At 47.3% G+C, this 22,017-nt stretch overlaps 3 protein-coding genes across 3 annotated transcripts in view; all 3 read left to right on the top strand.

Moving 5' to 3' along the window:
• The first annotated feature begins 912 nt into the window (after positions 1 to 912).
• Positions 913 to 2,565, top strand: ttm2 (tiny tim 2). Its single transcript, XM_017235573.3, has one exon. It carries the CDS (start codon positions 1,176 to 1,178, stop codon positions 2,457 to 2,459), a length of 1,284 nt encoding a protein of 427 aa, XP_017091062.2. The 5' UTR covers positions 913 to 1,175; the 3' UTR covers positions 2,460 to 2,565.
• A 2,410-nt stretch (positions 2,566 to 4,975) lies between these two features.
• Positions 4,976 to 9,058, top strand: LOC108121481 (uncharacterized). Its single transcript, XM_070279378.1, has 5 exons — positions 4,976 to 5,127; positions 6,030 to 6,196; positions 6,262 to 8,764; positions 8,824 to 8,970; positions 9,033 to 9,058. Exons 2-5 carry the CDS (start codon positions 6,065 to 6,067, stop codon positions 9,056 to 9,058), a joined length of 2,808 nt encoding a protein of 935 aa, XP_070135479.1. The 5' UTR covers positions 4,976 to 5,127; positions 6,030 to 6,064.
• A 118-nt stretch (positions 9,059 to 9,176) lies between these two features.
• RhoGEF3 (Rho guanine nucleotide exchange factor 3) overlaps positions 9,177 to 22,017 on the top strand; it is a 50,494-nt gene continuing 37,653 nt past the window's right edge. The window contains exons 1-5 of the mRNA XM_043213307.2: positions 9,177 to 9,407; positions 9,845 to 10,515; positions 16,068 to 17,893; positions 18,250 to 18,769; positions 20,823 to 21,785. Coding sequence (XP_043069242.2) covers positions 9,192 to 9,407; positions 9,845 to 10,515; positions 16,068 to 17,893; positions 18,250 to 18,769; positions 20,823 to 21,785 — 4,196 coding nt within the window. The 5' untranslated portion in view covers positions 9,177 to 9,191. The remainder of the gene's footprint in view (positions 9,408 to 9,844; positions 10,516 to 16,067; positions 17,894 to 18,249; positions 18,770 to 20,822; positions 21,786 to 22,017) is intronic.

The following is a 22,017-nucleotide window of genomic DNA, read 5'->3' as shown; positions in this document are numbered from 1 at the left end:
AAAAATGGACAAAAAATGAAAAAAATATTTCATCTCAGGATTTTGATGCAGAATGGTGGAGAATCGATCCAGAAATCGTTTAAGATACTCCGCTTAAGAATCGGATGAGAATTGGGAAAGATATAGCCATCACTGTGGCCCATATAGGGGAAAACCCCATTTTCAAGGGATCCCATCACGAAAAATGGACGAAAAATCTAAAAAATATTTCATCTCAGGATTTTGAGCAGAATGGTGGAGAATCGATCCAGAAATCGTTTAAGATACTCCTCTTGAGAATCGGATGAGAATTGGGAAAGATATAGCCATCACTGTGGGCCATATAGGGGAAAACCCCATTTTCAAGGGATCCCATCACGAAAAATGGACGAAAAATCTAAAAAATATTTCATCTCAGGATTTTGATGCAGAATGGTGGAGAATCGATCCAGAAATCGTTTAAGATACTCCTCTTGAGAATCGGATGAGAATTGGGAAAGATATAGCCATCACTGTGGGCCATATAGGGGAAAACCCCATTTTCAAGGGATCCCATCACGAAAAATGGACGAAAACTGTGGGCCATATAGGGGAAAACCCCATTTTTAAGGGATACCATCACGAAAAATGGACAAAAAATCTAAAAAATATTTCGTCTCAGGATTTTGATGCAGAATGGTGGAGAATCGATCCAAAAATCGTTTAAGGTACTCCGTTTGAGAATCGGATGAGAATTGGAAAAGATATAGCCATCACTATGAGTGATGGGGTCCTTTATCCCCATATAGGGGAATATATCCTTTAGCTGCCATATAACTGAACTATCGAAAATTACCCTACTTTATTGTAGATAGAAGCTTGGGACTTTGGGTTCAAGTCACTTACCGATGTATATATCAGATTTACTCGTGGAAAAGTAATCCTAATAAAAGTAATCTGCGAACCAAACTTCATTACAAAAGGTCTCTCCCACATACAAAATATAAAATTACCTCTCCCTCGGTTGGTCAATTCAAAAATGTCAAATTCTATAGTGGCTAATTCTTGACGAAAACTGAATCTTTCCTATTCTAATTGTTGAGTCGATCGAGAGAGGACATTAAAAGCGGGACAGGACGGGACTGGAAGAAAGGGAAGGCAGAAGCAATCCCAAAGGATCAGATCAGATCGTATCATCTGGAAAGTAAAAACTGCCAATGACAGCCACAGCCATAGGGCGGCTATTTTATGGATGCCCGCGGATTGGTCGCAAGCTCATCGACACATCCCGGACTCTGACCTTGGGCTTGTGGCGCACCATGGTCCTCACTGTGACGGATCGTGATCGGGATGCGGATCGCGAAAGAGTTTGCTTAAAATCGGGCGATCATCCCAGTATAATGGAGGATCCGACAATAAGGCAACCAAATTTATGTTTCGGGTTAATTCTGCACAATCGGAGTATACCCAACATGGTGTACATGGCTAACAGACGACACTACTCCACCTATGAGAAGACTTCAACGCAGATCCTCTCGAAGCTCTTTCCCCAGACCTCGGAGGAACCCAATGACAAGGAGAGCCGAGAGCGCCGCCGTCGCGAGGAAGAGGAGGAGCTTCAGGAAATGGAGCGAGCCTGGAAGCGGATGAAGCTCGGATTCGGCGTTTTTAGCATTGGTGGTCTGCTTTTCTCGTTTTGGGCTATATATCATTTTGGAAAGCCGAAGGTGGATGAGAAGGGCAACGAGGTGTTGGACGAGTTTAGCAAATTGCCATTGGCGGAACAATATATGGCTCGAACGTGGAAGTCGGTTAATAACTTCCAGCGCTTTATTCAGGAGCCATCCAGCCAGAAGCTTTTGCCGGAGCCCCTGCAGGCTCCGTATGTCCAGCCACCGTATACGCTGGTCCTTGAAATCAAGGATGTCTTGATGCATCCCGATTGGACCTACGAGACGGGTTGGCGCTTCAAGAAACGGCCCGGTGTGGATGTGTTTTTGCGTGAGTGCGCCAAGTACTTCGAGATCGTGATATATACGGCGGAGCAGGGCATCACAGTATTTCCCCTGCTGGATGCCCTCGATCCAAATGGGTATATTATGTACCGTCTGGTTCGGGACTCGACCCACTTTGTGGGCGGACATCATGTCAAGAATCTGGACAATCTAAATAGAGATCTGAAGCGGGTAGTGGTGGTGGACTGGGATAGGAACTCTACTAAGATGCATCCCAAGAACTCTTTCTCAATACCGCGTTGGTCTGGCAACGACGATGATACGACTTTGTACGATCTGGTCTCGTTTCTGAGCGTCCTGGGCACCAGCGAGGTCGACGATGTGCGCGAGGTCCTGCAGTACTACAACCAGTTCGAGGATCCAATATCACAGTTCCGGGAGAATCAGCGCAAGCTCAGCGAGCAGATGCAGGCGGACGAGCTGGAAAGGAGGAGCAAGACCCAGCCGATCGTCAAGAGCTGGACTCGTGGCTTCATAAAGCATTAAAAAGGTTGTGGTTCTCCTGATACGTCTGTGACTTTTGGTTTTCATCCGATTTTGTTAGTAATTTCCCAAGTAATTCAAAACTGACAATACATTTTTTGCAAAAAATCAAGAAATTAATTAAACATTAGTTTCGTAAACACACAATGAATTTTCTTAACACGATAAGTTTCAGTTTATCCGGGGAATTTGACGGTCAAAAGTCACTAATTTACCCTCCAGCTTGTGCAATTGGCTCGAAAAGGTGTGTATGATCTGGCAGAGGTCCCTGCTCTGGGCTTCCCATTGTTCACATGACTGGCTATCGCACTCGTCCATGCTCCCGCGCAATTGCCTCTTCAGGGAGTTGAAAGCCAGTTGCTCCCTCTTCAGGGTCTTCCTGATCTCGAACTGTAGCAACTTGACTTCGTTGGAGAGTTGTCGCCGGCGCCTCAGGGACAACTGGCACTTGCAGGTAATGACAATCAACAGGACCCAGATAAGCAGGACGGCCCAGAAGAGACCCGGCCTTTCGATTCCAGTGAAGTATGTACGAACGTGATGGAATATCGTTGATCCAGTCGAGAGAAGCCTCTCCAGACAGGACATTGGGACGACGTCGTTTACGATTTATGTGTTCTAATTTTTGGAGCGGCTCTGACATCTAGCTTATGGAAGTACATGCCCAAAGCCAATTTAGTTAAAGCTGTCAAACACATAGAGGTGCTTGTAACAGTTCACAACTATAAACTCTTTAAAGACTCAAACCCAGGTCCAAGGATACCAAGAAAGGGGCAACAAGTTACAATAAGATTTAAAAGAAAATTTAAACACTCTTCCAATTTAAAAACCATCGTCTTGGATCAGATAATATTCAAAAACGCTGAAAGCAATATGGAATTGCCAGCGTGATATGATTTATTGTCCCCCACCCCAGACCCAGACACGAGTCCTGTTTTTAAACCAAATGGAGCATTGTTAAATGTGAGAGTTCAGACAGAGGCTCATGTCGCTGGCGAGGGAAACAAGCTCAATTATCATGGCACTGGCAAGCTGCACATTTCGCACATGTTTACTTGTTTCCTCGTAGATTGATGTATTTTAGTCCTGGCCACCGCCTCTCTCTTGCGGCCCCCTTTCTTGCGGAAGCCCCTTCCTCTCGATATCTGGCGGTGACAGTGACAGATTTGAGTTACATGCAAAAGCCCCGGCCCAGTGCTCGTTTTGCCCACATTTGTTACTTAAGCAGTCGCTTCCCAATATCCCAATTCTGGACTGACAGAGCAGCCAGCCATTCGAGCGGCTAGTCTTTTTGGTAACGCCATTGTTATGTAACTCATTTAAATATTTTACAAGGCGCATATGGCATTAGGAGCCAGCCCCGCAGGAAGGACATTTTCTTCGTTCCTTTAAAACTGCTGACAGTCTGCCTTCAATTTAATAAACGCCATCCGGCAGCATATAAACACCCTGTCATTGTCGCCGTTGAAAGATGTGCTGCTAATATGCAATATAAATACAGGACCTCGACAGTGCTCAGCCAGGAAAACAGGACTATCAGAACCCACAGGACCAGGACCACGCAAGCTCAGCAACATGTTGCATATTCGGATCTGTCACTGTGTGAGTGAACACGTGCCAAAATAAAGGCCGACTCATAGGTCGTGTAAAAAGTCCCCTCTACTATATACTATGGGTCCGAGAGTTTCCACAATCAACAATTACGCACTCCACACCACTAGGTGGGTCATGCGCACTGAGCGAGGGGAAGCCTCTCCAAACATTCGTCAAAATCTGAAGCACAATATTATTTCAAATGTTGCAGAGATGGTTCTGCTCTCAGGATGCTGGGCTCTTGTAAACAAGTTTTTTTTTAAGGACTGAATGAGATCTAAGAATCTAAGAGCTTAGAATCTAATATAGTATAACAGATATAATCAATCGTTACTCCTTATCGAAGGCACCTTTTCTTCAGCCATGCATAAATATTTTCAAAATATAAATATTATTTATTAATATTATAAAACTTGGTAGTTTTTAAAAAAAAGATTCCTACATCCAAATTTTTTATCTTACCAATTCTCTTTTAGAATAAATACATTCTGAAAAAGTTCTTACATTTATTTTAGTATATGAGTTTTATGGAACATAAATGGAAAATCTTTTTTTAAAAAACCTATATTTAGAAAAAATGGGACTGAATTTATTAAAATATATTCACCCGGCTTCCAAACAGTTCATCCAAACTATACAAAATTGCTCATCAGTTTTAACCAGATTAGGCTTCAACAAGTTGGGTTGATCCGTAACCCGGATTCCTGACTGTCTCAGGTGCACGGTGCACATGGGATAATGCATGGAGGTATAGCTGCGGATGGCGTGGAAATGTCAAAACGTGGCTTAGAGATGCGCAGGCGCCGGATTTGTTTGCCACGGTGTCTGCTCTCCGCTCCGGACTTGGGACTTGGGATGTGTCAGAAGATGGCCAGCATCCTGGCGGGAAGGTGAGGGGAAAGAAGGACTTGGGTCCGTACCACGGGCTGCTTGGCTGGAATCGCGAGCGCGGACAAATTCAGTTTGGTTTTGACGTAACGTACGGAACGTTTGGGTGTCGCACTCTCCTCGCATGGAGGAGCACCACTGCACACAATAGGCACTTCGAGGATACGCGGATACTACAAAACGCATGACAGTATGTGTATATATGTTTTTGATTGTGTGATTAGTATCCAAATATGGGAAAAATGGCTTATTAAGGATGCACCTTGGCAATCTGCATAAATTTGTATTTATTATTTGTGTGGCAGTTTAGTGTCGGGACTCCGGGATTCAAGTGTTCTTTTTGCGAGCGGGTGCGTGTGCCATTAACTGCACCACTGGGGAAACACATCAGCCCCACCCATCCGAGTCTGTTCCTTTTCCATTTTCCGTCTCTACGGCTGAAATTAGTCAAGTGGATGGATTCCCATATTAATGCAGGATGCCCCTTTGTGGCATCCTTCACAGCCACACCCTAAAGCTGAAAGTGAGGCGATGCTCCGCATACTGCACAGGCACGAAGCCAGAGCCAGAGCCAGAGCCAGCATAGCCATTAATCGGAAGTGGATGGCTCTCTGACAGGCCCCTTTAAAATTTAAGTATCGCATAATGAAGTGTCCACTCGTGCAGGCGTGTGCGGAATACGTTTAAAAATACAACCAGCTTTAAGCTGAAAGAGTGATGACACCAAAAGTCAGTGGGATTAATTACTCATGCGGAATAAAGTGATGCGAGTTGGGGCAGATGACTATGGTGAGAGTGGGGCGTGTGGGGGCATGTTAAATCCAAAATCAGATTAAAACCAATTGACTTAGCAAATGGCTGAAGATAAGGATTTTCTATAATTTTTAATAAGGGGAAGGTGTTAAATATGGATAGGAGTACTTTTATGTTTTATTTTATAGGGTTAGTAAAGTCCTTGCTAATTAATACCCACTTTTATGAGATGGCCAAACTATAACTACTTTTCGAGCTCATTATGCCTTCACACCATAGTTCTTTCGTCGTTAATTCAGTTGGGTTTGCCGAAAGTAAAAGTTTGCCCATCAATCACAGGCGATTAGCATCGTTATCGTCGTAGTCTAAAAAGGATGACAACCGAGACCTATTTGGACTTGACCTATGACCGAGGCAAGGGGTCGAAGCGGCCCCTGAGACCAAAGCTATTAAAGTTGACGGATGTGACGATACCGCACCGAAGCCGAAAGAAAAACAAAGTCAAGGTGAGCCGTAAAGTTTACATTTTGAGTTTCAACTTTGGAGGCTTATACTTTCGGAATGTTTACAGACGAAGGACCGGTCGGCCACTACTGTGCGGGAAAGGATATACGATGACCCAGCATACACGGAGGACATAAGTCACTTGGCGAATCCCATGCGTAGAAGTAGTATTTCGGGGAAACCGGATCACAAGTCCGTCGGTGGATCGAAGCACCAGCTGGCCAAGGAGCTGCATCAATATGTGACTGGAAAGCAGGGCAAGCTTAAGGGCTCAGGGGGAGCTGGTGGAGGACCAGGAGGTGGAGCAATTGGAGCCGGACCAGGAGCAGTCTATGACTGCGATTCCAGCAGCTCCGACAATGAACCCCTGGAGCCAATGAAAGCCACCAGCAGCATGACCCGTCGAGTGCGCAGTCTGGAGCGGAGCTTGGATATTTCCATGGACAAGAAGTCAGCTCCGAAACGCAGCTCCAAGCAAAAGCGTAACCTTAGCCTCGACAACAGTCGCCACCTGGCCACCAGGGCGGAGGGTAAGCAAAGCCAGGATATGCGACGGAAGCTTCCTCCCGAAGCCGGCCAAGCAGAGGATGACGTTTACTCCACCCGTAGCTCAGCCCAGGAATCCGCTGCCACACTGCCCGTGGAAGCGGATGCCGCCACCAAGTTGGCCATTGGAAAGCGCTTCCTCCGGGGCGAAATTGGTATAAAAAGCTTTAACTATTACCTCCTGAAAGAGGGGCTCAAGAGCTCCAAAAAGATTGACAAGCCGGGACGCAACGAAGCCAAGCTGCAGTCTCGCAGCGAGGAAAACATTTATGAGGAAATCTTCTTCAAGGACACCCCGAAAGAGACCAATGTTGTCCTGCCGGAGAAGGAGGGACAGAACCACCTGCCAGCCAGTGAGGAGTGTGAAATCTGCATGGAACAGTGCAGCAAGGACAACTGCGAGTTCTGCTTGGCAGGAAGTAAGCTCATAATGCAGGTGCAGCCCCAGCAGCAACAGCACCCGCAGCTCCAGGAGAGCCAAGGACCTGCGGCTGGGGCATCGGCCCTACCAGCTGCCCACATCTTAGAGTTCCAATCGTACAATCCCAACAACCCTGGCGTGTACAAGATAGAGACCACCCCAGTGGCCATAACCGGCGACTATAACCCCATCCTTCAGTTCCAGCAATCCTCGGCCACCACCTCCACATCAACCACCACAACTCCTAGTGAGCAACATCTTCAGCAGCAGATCTACGGTGGCTATTACCTGCCCCACCTGCCGCCCAATCAACGGTCATATCACCCCTCCCTGGTAGGGAATCCAATCACCAATCATTATGCAACTGCAGGGGGAAGCTTGTTGCTCGCCCAGGTGACTGGAGCTGCGACTCCGCCAAGAAGACCCCAGCAGCAGCAGCAACATTATATCCTCGGGACCTTCCAGAACGGAGGAGCTGCACCCGGTACTGCCTCTGCCGGAGCCGCATCCTTGCAGCGACTAAACACCAAGTCCTCCTCCTCTAGCGACTCACTACCCTACCATAAGTACAACACGATGGCGCGGTTGGAGGCCAATGTGTTCGCCTCTCCGGCGACCGGAGATCTCTACTACGCCGTGGGAGGAGCTGCTCCGCTGCACCCTCTGATGTATGCCGCCAGCAGACCCATCGGCGGATCACAGATCCTTGTGGATTCGTACGATCCGCCGCAGATGTACAAGAGCGACTCGAAGGCTTCGATACTCAGCGAGTTCTCTCTCCGGAGCAGCGACAACTCGCAGCGCTATGCCCGGCATCCGCACCGGAGACACGGCGGCGGGAGGGTCAGTGACTCCAGCCTATTCTCCGTGTACTCCAACTCCGGACAGCGTCGGTACTTTGGAAGCTCCGACAGTAGATTCGGCTACGACTGTCGGCGATGTAGCCTGGATGGAGTCATTGGAATGGGAATGGGCATGAGCACAACCGCAGGAGTAGGAGGGGGAGGTGGAAATGGTCATATGGCCACAGCCAATACTGCTCCCGAAAAATGCAGCTACTCTGATAATTGTCGCTACGAGTGTCGCAACTGTGACTGCTCCTCGAATTACTTTAGCTCCGATTTTGATGAAGTCTATGGATCGATAGCTCGCGGAGGAAGTAGCGGCATTCCGCGCAAAACCAAAGCCGGAACACTGCCCTCCAGTGGTCAGGAAGAGCCCCAGATGGAATCCAAGGGCAATACACCTCCGCCCCAGATGGAGCAGCCTTACCAAGCTCCGCTGGATCTGAAACAAAACAAATACGCCCAGGACTTCTTCAAACATGTAAACGATGTCAAGCGCAGTATTTATCAGTCAGAGATGCAGAGAAACAACAGCCTGGAGTCGTCCAGAAGGAATCCCAGGAGCGTTGGCTTGGCTGAAAACAGTAACACCAAGTCGAGTCCCAAGCGGGCTGCTTCCCAAGAACCCAGTCATCCGGAGCCCGTGGTGACTACACTCCCTCTAAGTCGAGGGCGTCCTCTGGCAGGGATGAAGCCCACTCCGGCCCCCAGAACCAGTTTGCAAGCACAACCAACTCCAAGCACATCCTGTGCTCCACGTAAGTGAAGCTTTGCTCCAATATTTGATCGTTAAATAATAAATATTAAATTTCAACAGGAGATCCCACGCCAAGCAAACGGAAAACTCAACCCACTGGTCGGAGGGAGTATCCCTCCTTGGATCGCCTGGTGGCCTCATCCACAGGAACCATTCCCAAGAGACAAAATCGGACAGTAGTTCCGGAGAGGATTACCACTGAACACAGTCAGCCCCAGAGTCCAAAAAATTCGTCAAAGTCTGCTGACAATAGTGTTTCCGTTTCCGAGGAACAGCCTCCGCCAAGTCAAGTTAAGAGACACCATCGATCAGGTGGATCCAAGTCCCACCAGAATGCGCCAGGCCCCTGTTTGAGAAGAAAGGATATTCCGGCACCTCCGCCGCCCTCGCCGGCGACGTACTCCGATCTTCAGGAGTTAAAGGCCAATATGGAGGGATTCCGGGATGACACTAAGTCGCGGAGCGTTGAAAGCGAGTCCAACGAATCGGGAACAAAAACGGTTGTGGAACTTTCTAAACCAGATCCTCCGGATATGAGTGCTCCGGAACTGGAGGACAGCGATGTGTTTTATGATGCCCGGAGCGAAGATTCCGCCGGGGGTATCCTGCCCTCCGACAATGGCAGTGGTTTATCTTCTAAAAAGGTGAGTTTTGAAGGAGAAGTACTTAGACTTTTTAGACTTCTTACTTAGAAGTACTTAGTTTTGAAGGAGAAGTACTTAGAGGTTTTAAGCTTCAAATCGATATTTATCGATAAGTAGTTTTCCTTTTATTTAACTTCTGTTATTCCACCTATTAACCCCAATCGCCCCGTTTATCATTTCATTTTCCATTCAATTTTGTTCGGAATTCGTCTGGGAGGACAATAGAAGCTGATGGGAAAAATATGTGTCAGTAGAGTATTAAAAAAAAGGATATCACGCGGGGGTGGCTGTCCTTTCATATTACTCATACACAGCATTCGACAACAACGTTCCAACAAAATTAAATTGATGGGAGTCCAAGGAAGGGAAGGAGAACTGCATCGGGCGAAAATGAAGATGAATGAGATTTTAATTAAATGATATTTTCTATTTTATAGGGAGCATCCTGCAATGCGACAACACATCAGGCGCCAGTGGACATGGCAGCCGCTGTTGCTGCTGTCAATGGAGGGAACCGCAAGGACGTCGAAATGGCGCATTCCATCGAGGATGTTGTCGTTGTCGAACAGGAGCGGGAGCAGGAGAAGGAGCAGAAAAAGGGTCAGGAGACGGACCAAGAAAAGGACCAAGAGCAGGGCTCAGAGCAAAAGGCAGAACAGGAAAAGGCGTCAGGCAGCGCGGACAGACCGGAAGGGAATACCATTGAGGCAGAGGCCGAAACTGAGCAACAACCCTTGAATCAATCTGTTGAGAGCGATTTGGCCACCCAGCCACAGCCACAGCCACAGCCGCCGCTCCCACTCGGACTCCCACAACCTCGCGTAAGGACACCACCCGAGGAGGACACTGTTTTGAAGGCAAAACACGAAAAGACAAGCAAAACAAAAGCCGAGAAGAAGGCCCCCAGCGGCCAGCAACATGTTGCCGCAACATGTTCGGAGGGGCAAGCCAGTTCACCAATCAACCACGGCAACAAATCCACCAATAGCAACATCACGGCCAGCAGCAACAGCGGCCACGGCAACATCAACACCACCAACACCGTCGAGTTCGATTTCGAGAGCAAAGCGGGCAACACGGACAGCGCAGCGTTAACGGTTTCGCACAGGTACGTCGCGTCCGGATCCTAAGACTCCGTCCCCCCAGTGCACCCCTTGCAATAAAAATAAAAATGTGTGTGTAGTGGCCTGGAGTTGCAGGCCCCAGCTAATCCTCTCCAGCCAGGTGCAAACTCAAGTGTAAACATTAGAAAGCAAACAGAACACTTGTTGTTCTGGCGGTTGAATAAAACTAATTATTTATTTCCGTGTGATAACCGAAGGAGGTTGAATCAAAAAGTAGTGCAAACAGTGACAAATCGGATCTGATCAATAATCAGTGGCAATAATGCAACACAATGTATAGATTTGCAGGAAAACGAGAGTGAAACTGTGTGCGCAGTGCTGCTTTGCGCCACATTTGGTATTTGCACCCATTACCTTGTGTTAGCCCACTCGAAAGCGCCCCCAACCCCCCGTGCAGGTCCATATTTAATGCACTTCCTGGCCAAGAACAACCAGTTATTGCCACGAGCATTTCAAATTCATAAACACAATCGTCAAAGGTGATATAATAATGTGGCGTCTCTCCAAAACAAGTGGTTCGGCCCTAAGAGGCCCATTAAACGGCTCGAGCCTGAGTGGCCCCCGACATCCTTGATGTCCTGTGATTAATCGGGCCGAGTGCGTGGCGGGCTTTAAGTTGTGACCCCTCGACAGCTGTGTGCTCTGGCATTTAAATAACTCGATTGCCTAAAGGACAATGTGCGGGGCACCCAGGACCCCTTTTATTAACAATATCTCCGGGCCAAATAAATTAGCGCACACCTTGCGCGTCAACACCTGTTCGCAGTTGCCCGAGGACATTGCTTGGGTGACAAGGAAGCTTTAAGGACTTTACTTGCGCTTCGCTCATGGAAGGTTAAATTTAATTCAAGTGGTGTTTTCCTTTGATATCTGGCCTACCCACCTTTATACCGTATCCCGTATCCTGTGATTGATATCGGCACATTACGTTTATTAGATTAAATTAATTTGCCGCTCTGCGGTTGCCAGCAGGCAGTGTTTCCACTTTTTCCCCGGCTTCAATAAAATTTTTGACAATCAATAATTTGCGCAAAAAGCTCCGCCCCCTTGCCTCCGCACACACACAGGACACAACACACAGGAGCCTGTGTGCTCGATACGAGCCCGGCATACATAAATCAATTTTGTCCTTTGTTTCCCTTTATTGTGTGGGTATTCAATCATTTACCTATATACTTATGTGTGGGCCCAGGACCCCGGCAGGACTCCCCCCCATCGGGGCATGTGTGTACTCAAAACTGAATTGTTTGCCGAAAAAACAGGAGAAAAGTAATCATTTCATGTCGTCCTTGTAGCCCACGCCTCCCGCTGGTGAAAAGGATGTTTTACAAAGCATTTTTTAAGTACACAAAGTATTTTCACGTGCCATTTGGCGGCGGCGGCAATCCGTCATTTGCCCACCTTCGGGTTAATTTGCTCACTTTTCAATTAGGCGCGTGGATTCAGAGCGCGGCTAATTGCAAACAAGTTCAACTTCAGGTACAGCCAGCAATGGCTCTTAGCCGCAAACCGAAAAGAGTAAAACCAAACCAGGGCCAGCGACAAATCAGAAATCAGCAACTCTACTCGCTTTTGGCCGGGTATTTTGCGAAATTGGTAGACGGATGACCTTCGAAACCTTTAGGCCGTAAAAACAAAAAAGTTTGTTGGCATTTTGCAATTTCTGAAATACTGCAAATTGCAAAAAATCATACACTCTGGGAGCCTATGCCATTTTGTAATTATGAGTTCGATCGCTGCAATGTCTGCCGATATGGTATGGAAAATGTGAAACTCGTTTCCCCTCCTGGCCGCCACTTTTGGCCACATTTGGTCATTGGCTTTCAGTCAATGCCGCTGCAGCTTTGGCTCGTTGCTTGCTGGCTGCTATTTGTTAGCAGAGAAAAGTTACCACATCGTCGAGGCGGCGAAGAAGCTGCTTCTGAGCCCGGCCGAGTCGAAAGTGCAAGTCGTCTAACAGGTATGCGAAGCTAATGCAATCGATTTGCCAGTCTGCGGCTTCGTCCTCGTCCTCGTCGTCCTCGCCCTCAAGTGCTTAGCCAACAAGTGCGGCGCGCAAGTGCGGCTTAAATGATGGAAAAGTAGAAAACCAGTTTTATGATGCATTCAGCACTCAGCATTCGGCGTGCAGCATGCAGCATGCGGCATGCCTCGGCGGCAAATGCAACGTGCTGGGCACTTTCTGTATATGCTTTTAATTTTATTTACGAGCCCCAAAACCGGCAATAGACAGCGGGCCTTGCTCCAAAGAAATGCGGGAAATTGTTTTGTGGAAACTTTCGTCCTCATCGGTGCAACGTAAGAGTTCCACTCGAGCAGCTCTTTAAATTTCAGTAATTTTAACGGAAAAGCCCGCCCAACTGCGAGTTCCGCCTTTAACGCTCAGAACTTACTTCTTTGTTGCATTTTAATCGGAGTAAGAGCTTTCTCTATATCTCTTTAAGTAATACAATTTCCGCAAAAATATACCCATCATGCACATAGAAAGATGAGATTGGCGAGATACACAATTGCATTGAATTATTATTAAAAGGCTGATCAACTTATGATGATCGCTGCATAATGAATGCACGGTCATTAAACTAATTGGAAATTAAAGACACACACTGGCAGACGTAGCACTCCGCATATTTAATGGAAAATGGCACGAGTGCAGGCAACACGATGTTTTTCAAATGTTTAGATAGCCCGAAGAAATAAAAAGTCGACGTGAAGCGCATGTTTGCGGAGAAGTGTAATTAGCGTCGTAAAGTGAGAGTGAGTGGCCCCCACTTCCTCTCTATACGAATGCGAACGCGAATGCCAGGAATGTCCTTTTACTTAAAGCTGAGCAGGATTTAAGCCCCGACTACCTTTTGAGAGCCATAGCTGTGGAAAAGTAAAATGCGATGCAGGAATGCTACTCATTTCCTTGTCAGTCTCCTGGATTGATAATTTAAAGGAAAATGTTTTGTTTGGGGATTTGGGAAGTTGGTGAATTATAAAGGGAAGGATGGAAAAATATATTTAAAATTTAATATTAATCATAATGAATAATATAAAGTTCTGTCTCTAAGCCTTTGTGAAGATTATGGTTTGTATTCAGAAAGTTCTCCCACCATACAACTGTATACGGCTTAACTCTTTAAGATTATTAATTTATTTAAAGAATATCATCTAAAAAGCTAAGTGGGACAGTCATCTCATGTGATTTGAGTTTAATTAATGAATCTCAGTGAGAAATATTTCTGTAGGCCGTTCAGAATGTTTTTTATTTGCCTTAGCCCACGCACTTCAAAACTCTTTCGAAAACCCAATGGGGGCTTTCCAGTTCTAGCAAATACTTATATGGCATTGACATGTTTTTTCGTTGGCTTCAATTTCTCTGCAACTCGTTCTTTTGTAATTAAAAACTGGAAGGAAAATCGGTGCTTTAATGACTCTACTTGGCTTCTTTTAAATTTAATTGTTCGCTTAAGCCAGAAAGTTATATTGAAACCTTGGTTGGCCAGAATTTACGGCCCATAATGCGACGCTTTTGACGCTCAGCTGGGTCCATCCATGTACCAATAATTCCAAAATTGGACTAAAAGTTGTGTAACGCCCCCACAAAGACAAAAAATGACAGGCCGAGGCAACGAACCGAAATATATACACAGGCATACATAATATACATACATATCTGCAGTTGTTGCTGTTGACCATTTTGGAATGACAAGTTTTCAAGTGATTATATTCGAATGCCAAAAGCGACCACTGCTGAAGAGATTTCTTTGGATTTGCGTTCTGAGCCTTCCCAGTTGCCGCTTCTTCGTTGGCGTTTTTTAAATTTTTTTCTAGCCGGCGTACCAGGCGTCTAAGCCACTTAAAAATTCCACCATAACATCAAAGATACATGCGTTGTCGTCGCCAGCCACCCATGAAAGAGGAAGTGAAATGGTGACAGCTCGGAGGAGGACTCCATTTATTGACACGACTTACAAAAACAGACTTCCGGAGGAGTCCCTATCCCAGGATGTATCTCACATTAAGTTATAAGGATGCAGCCTAGTCTCGGCTGTCAAGACACTGTCAATAACACACTTTTCATCTCACGAGTTAGCCCAATTCGAAGTCAAGCTGTGTTTTGTGACACCCACCTTGCACCTTGCAATCGATTCGGATGGGTTTCGAGCATAGCTAACATATATATTAACTGGGTTCTGTGCGCTTTTAGACCAACTGGTTTGGCCACATTTTTTCCCACTCAGACTCACTCACGCATTTACGCCACTCGAGAGTATACGTATTTTCTCAGCCACTTGGCATATACTGCTTAGTTCAGGGTCAAGTTTAGACGCCATTTGGCAGCCTTTCAATATCTGGATCTGGGGAGGCGGTTCTGGATAGCTAGTCATCAAGTATGCGGGCCCTGGGCCCTCGGCAGATGAATGTATTGTCGGAAACCGCATTCTATATCGTCGATGCCAATATTTGGCCACCAGCTAACAGCCACGCCCTGCGCCGCATCCACCAACCAGCTAGTGGCAGCAACAAGGCAAAGCACTTATATGCCATCACAGAGTGCACTTACAAAAATGAGATATCTATTAAAGGGGAATTCTAATCAATCTTACACATATTTACATGAAAAGCCCTGTTCTGTAAGAGATTTCCCTGGAGGAAGATGTCCATTTTATTTTACCAAATTTCATATTTATGAAACATATATTTCTTAGAGTGTATGGAAACTGCAAGAGGCTCTATGAGGGGCTACAGCGTTTACTGCGCTTACTGCAAGATGTCAACGAGTTCAGGCGAGTGCTGAACCGTGTTCCCGGACATTGAACCGTTGTTCGAGCACCGTCGAGGAGGCATCGGCACTCCTCCACTCGCCCGGATCGGGGATTGGATCGGGTCGTTTATCCTAACCATTAAGCCCGTAGACAGGCAGCTGCTTCTCGTTGTTGTACTAGTATATTAGCGCTCAATCGGATAAGGGCTTCTCACTCGAGGCACTCCAATGGAAACGAACTGTTGGTGGGGAGGAACTGTTCGAATGGGTACACGGGTACACACAGTGTCTTGAGGAGCTAGTGAAGATTTCAGATACTGTTGGATTCGCAGGACAGTGACGAGCTGGCAAACCACTTCTGGTCTGGTGAACATGCATTCACATTAGGGCAGCAAAAAGCGTCGATGGATGCTTACGTTCTTTGAAGAGGGTGAAAAACGGTGTCAACCCATTGAACTGATTTTTGGTTCGATGATTGCTGCTTATCTTATTCAAATGGGCGAGGATTTAAGTTTATTCAAAGCTTAGAACAGCTTCATCATAGAAACTCAAACAGGAAAAATGTGAATTGAGAAAACTACGTTCAAGTAGAACTAAAAGAACCAAATGTGGGAGTTTTTGGTTAACATTCCTTCCTTAATGTTTAGAAATGATCGAGGAAATGAGTAGATAATCCAATCAATCAAAAATTCCTATCTATCAAATACCTATTGATCTTGGGGATAAGGGATCTTAGGTCTTCCTTAAATTTAATTTAATTTATTATATAAACTTTTCTTTCAGTGACCCGCCACTCGACGCACTCGTCACTGGAAATCCAACGCCGCCAAGACCACTCACTCGTCAGGACTACGCCTGCCTCGACTCTAGCGAGGCACAGTCGGACGATAGCCACCTAACACGAGACTCCATTACCAGGGAGTCGCAGAACGACGAGCTCTCCTCCTCCACTCTCGAGAAACTAGACGTTAGCACACTTCCCTTGCCCGCTCTGCCCAAGCGTCGGCGCACCCGATCCCGCGCCAGTCCCTCAAAGCACCTGAAGCCTCCACAGCCGCCGCGCCATGAAGCCGTCGAAGATACCAGTGCAGGTGCAACAGCAGGAGCAGCTCAGCAGCCACCCAAGCACCGTCAGCGAGCAGCTAGTCCGGACGCTCAGAAGCCGGAAGTAAGCAATCAACAAGCGAACCAGAAGCAACCAACTCCTCAGCAGCAGCATCTCTCGGCCTTCCAGCAGTACGTGGCGAAGCGAAGGGAGAGCTTGGAGGCCTCCAACAGGAGTTTCAACGAGAAACTGGAGGCGCGCAGGATGCACTATCACATGGGCGGGGCCAATGGAGGTGCCCCCAACGGAGGAGTTCCCACCTATCTATTTGGGGAACACTTTCACGGGGGACACGGCTCCGGATCCGGGCGGAAATCGATCTCCCCCGCCACCAACAAGGAGGAGATTTTCCTCAACAAATCCGGATGGGTACAGGTCAACACCAAGCGCGGCAGCAGCAAGGAAGACTATCATAGACTGACCTATGGTCAGCAGAATGGAGGAGTTCCGGATCGTGGTAGAACCCCGTCCCGGGCCATGGGAATGGATCACAATCGTCGCTCGGACCTGGCCCGGCAGTCGTTTATACAGCAGCACCACCAGCAACAACAGCAGTCTGATTCAAAGTTTGTCGGCTCAAAAGTGGAGGAACTCATCCAGAGAAACGAGGCGCGTTTAAGTGGCTTCTCTTCGCGAGATCCTGCCCTTAGGCCGGGCTACCGGATTATCGATCCCCAGCTGGCGAATATTCTCAACGAGCGACCCGGCTTCTTACCAGTGAAGAGCCCCAATGACCTAGACACGCCCATCACGCCCATACTGTCGCCGCCACCCGCTTTCCAGGACAACAGTCGCAGCAGTCGGCATCCGGAACGACGCAAGCCAAGTCGGCAGCAAGTTCCGTTGCCGGTGCCTTTGCCCGTGCCACTTCCGTCACAGACACAGTCCCAGCTGAGCACTCAGCAGCAAATGGCCAATGGCACCGCCAAGGGCATGGTATTCTCCCGCAGCTTTGAGTACGACACACGGCGGCCCACCCCCACCGACAGCTACGTGGAAACCTTTTCCCGCAGCTTTGATGGAAACCTGTCGGAGCGACCCTTGAACTTGGGCATGCCCATGATGGTGACTCTGCAGCGCGAGAGGTCCCCCAACTTCAGCACCCTGACTGGGAACTCACCCAACTATTTAACCAAACGGGAGAGCAGCGGCGGGGGCGGCAGCAGTGGCTCCCTTCGCAGCCGGGACAACTCGCCCAAGTATCTGAATCCGCAGACGACGACTGCCTATTTGAATGCAGCGGTAAAAGAGGCGCCACCAGTGTACAGTGTGGCCACCAACCAAGCAAAGTACTCGCCCCGTTCCCGGCATGAACGGACCGCTGAGCGCACCAAGAGCCATGCTCTGGGACGGTCGCGAAAGTCCCAGTTCAGTCGGGTGGGCAGCGCAGGTCCTTTGGTCGCCCACCCACCCACTGGGATAAGCATGGGCGTGTCGCGATTCCGCAGCTTCGATACGTCCAAGAGTCAGCGCCTCAACTCCTGTGACAGTGGCGCGAGATCAGGTGGGTGCAAGAAATTGAGTTTTAATTACCAAACTTTTTGTTTAGCCAAGTTAAGGAAGTGATTAGCCACGACATGGGATGCCTTTTTTATAAGCCACACGCACCTGACCCTGTTGGGCGGAGGGTGGTTGGCTGCCTTCCAATCAGCATGACCAGGCCACTTGGCATTGACAAATTCCGCCAGCATCATCCCTATGATAGTTGGCTTTTTTTCTTTAGTGATTAATGTTTGATGATTAGGCAAATCGCATGTCGCATCGGAAGGTTGTTAAATGTGAAATAAATGCCACACCATTTGCGGTCAGTCGCTACCACTATTACCACTAATGTCCTGACGTCTGCTTCCCCAATGACAGATCTCTCCAACGACGAGCTGGACAACGAGGACGGCGGTCTGAACGAGTTTCTTTCCGCTGGCACTCACAAGTTCCCCAAAACCGGGACATGTAGCGTTAGCATCTCCCCTTTCAAGATGCAACGCCAACGCTCCCTAACTCCGGATCGCAACGAGTCGCACAGTTCGTCCAGCAGCCTGCGGAAACAGCGTTCGCTGACTCCCGAATCCAGGTCACTGACCCCCGAGGAGCGCCGCAAGAAGGGCTCCCAGCTGTCGCTCAGCGGCTCCCGTCAGAATTCCGGCTCAAGGAGCAGCACATTGGAGTCACGTCAACGACACGAGGACAGGACGCCACCCAACATCTCTCGCAGCTCCTCCAGTTCCAGCTACAGTGGCGGGGACTCCCACGAACCCCTCAATGCCAGCAACAGCGCTACAGTCACGGCTTCGGTGGTGGTTCCCGGCAGTAGCTCCTCCAGCCATCGACGTGCTCTTACCGCCAAGCAGGCGGAACAGGAGCACCGCATCAGACGGTCCCGGTAAGTAGACTCTATTTATTTTTATTTATCCGTAAGTTATTCATGAAGAAAAAAGTTTCCGTGAAAATCTTATCTTTTCCAGACAGGTAGGCATGGAGAAAGCGAAGCTTGTAGCCATTTTTAATATTCTTCCTAATTTTTTTACATTTTTGTTTGCCAGTAAGATGTTTTTTCATAGATAAATTTATTGATATTCGATGTACAATAAGTTTAAGGTATTTAGGGTAAATTTATACCGCTCAAGAATCGGATGACTATTGCCAAAGATATAGCCTTCGCTGTGGGCCATATAGGGCCTCCAAGCATTTTTAAAAGAATCCCCCCAGAAAATTTGACAAAAAATCTGAAAAATATTTTGTAACTAGATTTTGATGCAGATTTATTCAGAATCGATCTAGAAATCGTTTAAGCCATTCCGCTCAAGAATCAGGAGATTATTGCCAGAGATATAGCCTTTGCTGTGGCCATATAGGGCCTCCATGCATTTTCAAAGGGGTCTCCCCAGAAAATTTTACTAAAAATCTTAAAATTTATTTGTTTCTAGATTTTGATGCAGATTTATGTAGAATCGTTGTACGAATCGTTTAAGGTATTCCGCTCAAGAATCTGATGACTATTGACAAAGATATAGCCTTCGCTATGGGCCATATAGGGGCTCCATGCATTTTTGAAGGGGACCCTCCAGAAAATTTGACAAAAGATCTAAAAATTTATTTGTTTCTAGATTTTGATGCAGATTTATGTAGAATCGACGTACTAATCAATTAAGGTATTCCGCTCAAGAATCTGATGACTATTGCCAAAGATATAGCCATCGCTATGGGCCATATAGGGGCTCCATGCATTTTTGAAGGGGACCCTCTAGAAAATTTGACAAAAAATCTAAAAATTTATTTGTTTCTAGATTTTGGTGCAGATTTATGTAGAATCAGCGTACGAATCGTTTAAGGTATTCCGCTCAAGAATCTGATGACTATTGCCAAAGATATAGCCATCGCTATGGGCCATATAGGGGCTCCATGCATTTTTGAAGGGGACCCTCCAGAAAATTTGACAAAAAATCTAAAAATTTATTTGTTTCTAGATTTTGATGCAGATTTATGTAGAATCGACGTACAAATCGTTTAAGGTATTCCGCTCAAGAATCTGATGACTATTGCCAAAGATATAGCCATCGCTATGGGCCATATAGGGGCTCCATGCATTTTTGAAGGGGACCCTCCAGAAAATTTGACAAAAAATCTAAAAATTTATTTGTTTCTAGATTTTGATGCAGATTTATGTAGAATCAGCGTACGAATCGTTTAAGGTATTCCGCTCAAGAATCTGATGACTTTTGCCAAAGATATAGCCATCGCTATGGGCCATATAGGGGCTCCATGCATTTTTGAAGGGGACCCTCCAGAAAATTTGACAAAAAATCTAAAAATTTATTTGTTTCTAGATTTTGATGCAGATTTGTGTAGAATCGATGTACGAATCGATTAAGGTATTCCGCTCAAGAATCTGATGACTATTGCCAAAGATATAGCCATCGCTATGGGCCATATAGGGGCTTCATGCATTTTTGAAGGGGACCCTCCAGAAAATTTGACAAAAAATCTAAAAATTTATTTGTTTCTAGATTTTGATGCAGATTTATGTAGAATCGACGTACGAATCGTTTAAGGTATTCCGCTTAAGAATCTGATTACTATTGCCAAAGATATAGCCATCGCTATGGGCCATATAGGGGCTCCATGCATTTTTGAAGGGGACCCTCCAGAAAATTTGACAAAAGATCTAAAAATTTATTTGTTTCTAGATTTTGATGCAGATTTATGTAGAATCAGCGTACGAATCGTTTAAGGTATTCCGCTCAAGAATCTGATGACTATTGCCAAAGATATAGCCTTCGCCATGGGCCATTTAGGGGCTCCATGCATTTTTGAAATTGAACCTCCAGAAAATTATAGCCTTTGATTAAAATATATAGCTATTGATTGCGCCCTTGAGCATAATACTTAAAATATTTTTCAATCCAACGATTCTTTAACATTTTTATATTTTGCAGGTCATTGCAGCTTAGTGAGCGGTCACCGAACCGGACTCACAAATCCGTTGTGAATGTGGGTGGCGTAGTAACGACTCAGCCGCCACCGGCATCGACCGCCAGCTACCAGCAGACCCGCCTGGCCAGCGGAGCTAACATTTTTCCGCCCAGCATTAGGGCTTCTTCGAGCCGTAACCAAGCCTCTTCATCTGGGAGTGCGGTAAGGGTGCGTCAAAGCCAAAATGAGGCGGATAAGGCCCGCTCCTTTGACTTTGACTACAACAACTACAGCCGCGGTGGGCGGAAGGTAGAGTCCTCGGCAAGAACGGCCCACACTAGCGGAAGCGGAGGCGATAGTGGCAGCAACCAGAACCTGCGCATCGAGCGGGAGTCCCGCTCCTTTGACGACGACTATCGCGAGGCAATGTTGAACAACAACAACGGCGGAAGCGGACGCTTTCTACAGCCCACGGTTGCGGACTCGGGACACGGCTCACTGGCCTCCAGTTCGTCATCCCGCCTGCGCAAGAGCAACTCGCCGGTCAACACATCGCCCAACATGGATCACGGCGCATCGAGGTCGCCGCAATCCTCGGGCTCTTCTACAAACAATCTCCACCAGGCGCAGCCCCGGCAGTCGGGTAGTCCGCAGAGCTACGGGACGCGTTTGTGTGACCACGAACTCACATACGAGATGCTTCGGAAATCACCGATCATGAACTTCCGGCGGGGCGACAGCAGCGACTACGAACTTCCCGTAATGCTCCGAAATCGGGAGACCATAAACTCCGGCGGCAACAGTGAGCTGAACTTTATGAGTAACGAGACTAGAATTTATGAGCACCCGACAACGGTCTTGAAGCCTCAACGCTCGCTCCGCCAAAATCCAGGATCACGGGACGACCTGACGACCTTGGAGGTGGCTGTGGGCGTGGGTGGTGACTACATCTACCGGCAGGCAGCCACTCAGCCGCGCAGTAGCAGGTACTAGACACCACCAGACAGACTTCCTACCACTTATACTACTGCTACCACACTACTTCCTCTCTCGACCAAATCTAATAACACCCAAGGGGTGCACTAACCCGACCAGAGAAGCACCCGTGCGTATGTGTGTTTCAAAAGACTGTCCATGCATACTAACTAATCTAATGTACTAACCGAATCTATGAATTTGCGGCGGTGGCGGCCTTAGTAATTTATTTATTTTCACCGC

This window comes from Drosophila bipectinata, chromosome 3L (genome assembly GCF_030179905.1).
Source record: "Drosophila bipectinata strain 14024-0381.07 chromosome 3L, DbipHiC1v2, whole genome shotgun sequence".
Classification (NCBI taxonomy): domain Eukaryota; kingdom Metazoa; phylum Arthropoda; class Insecta; order Diptera; family Drosophilidae; genus Drosophila; species Drosophila bipectinata.
This window is presented reverse-complemented; position numbering and strand designations above follow the sequence as displayed.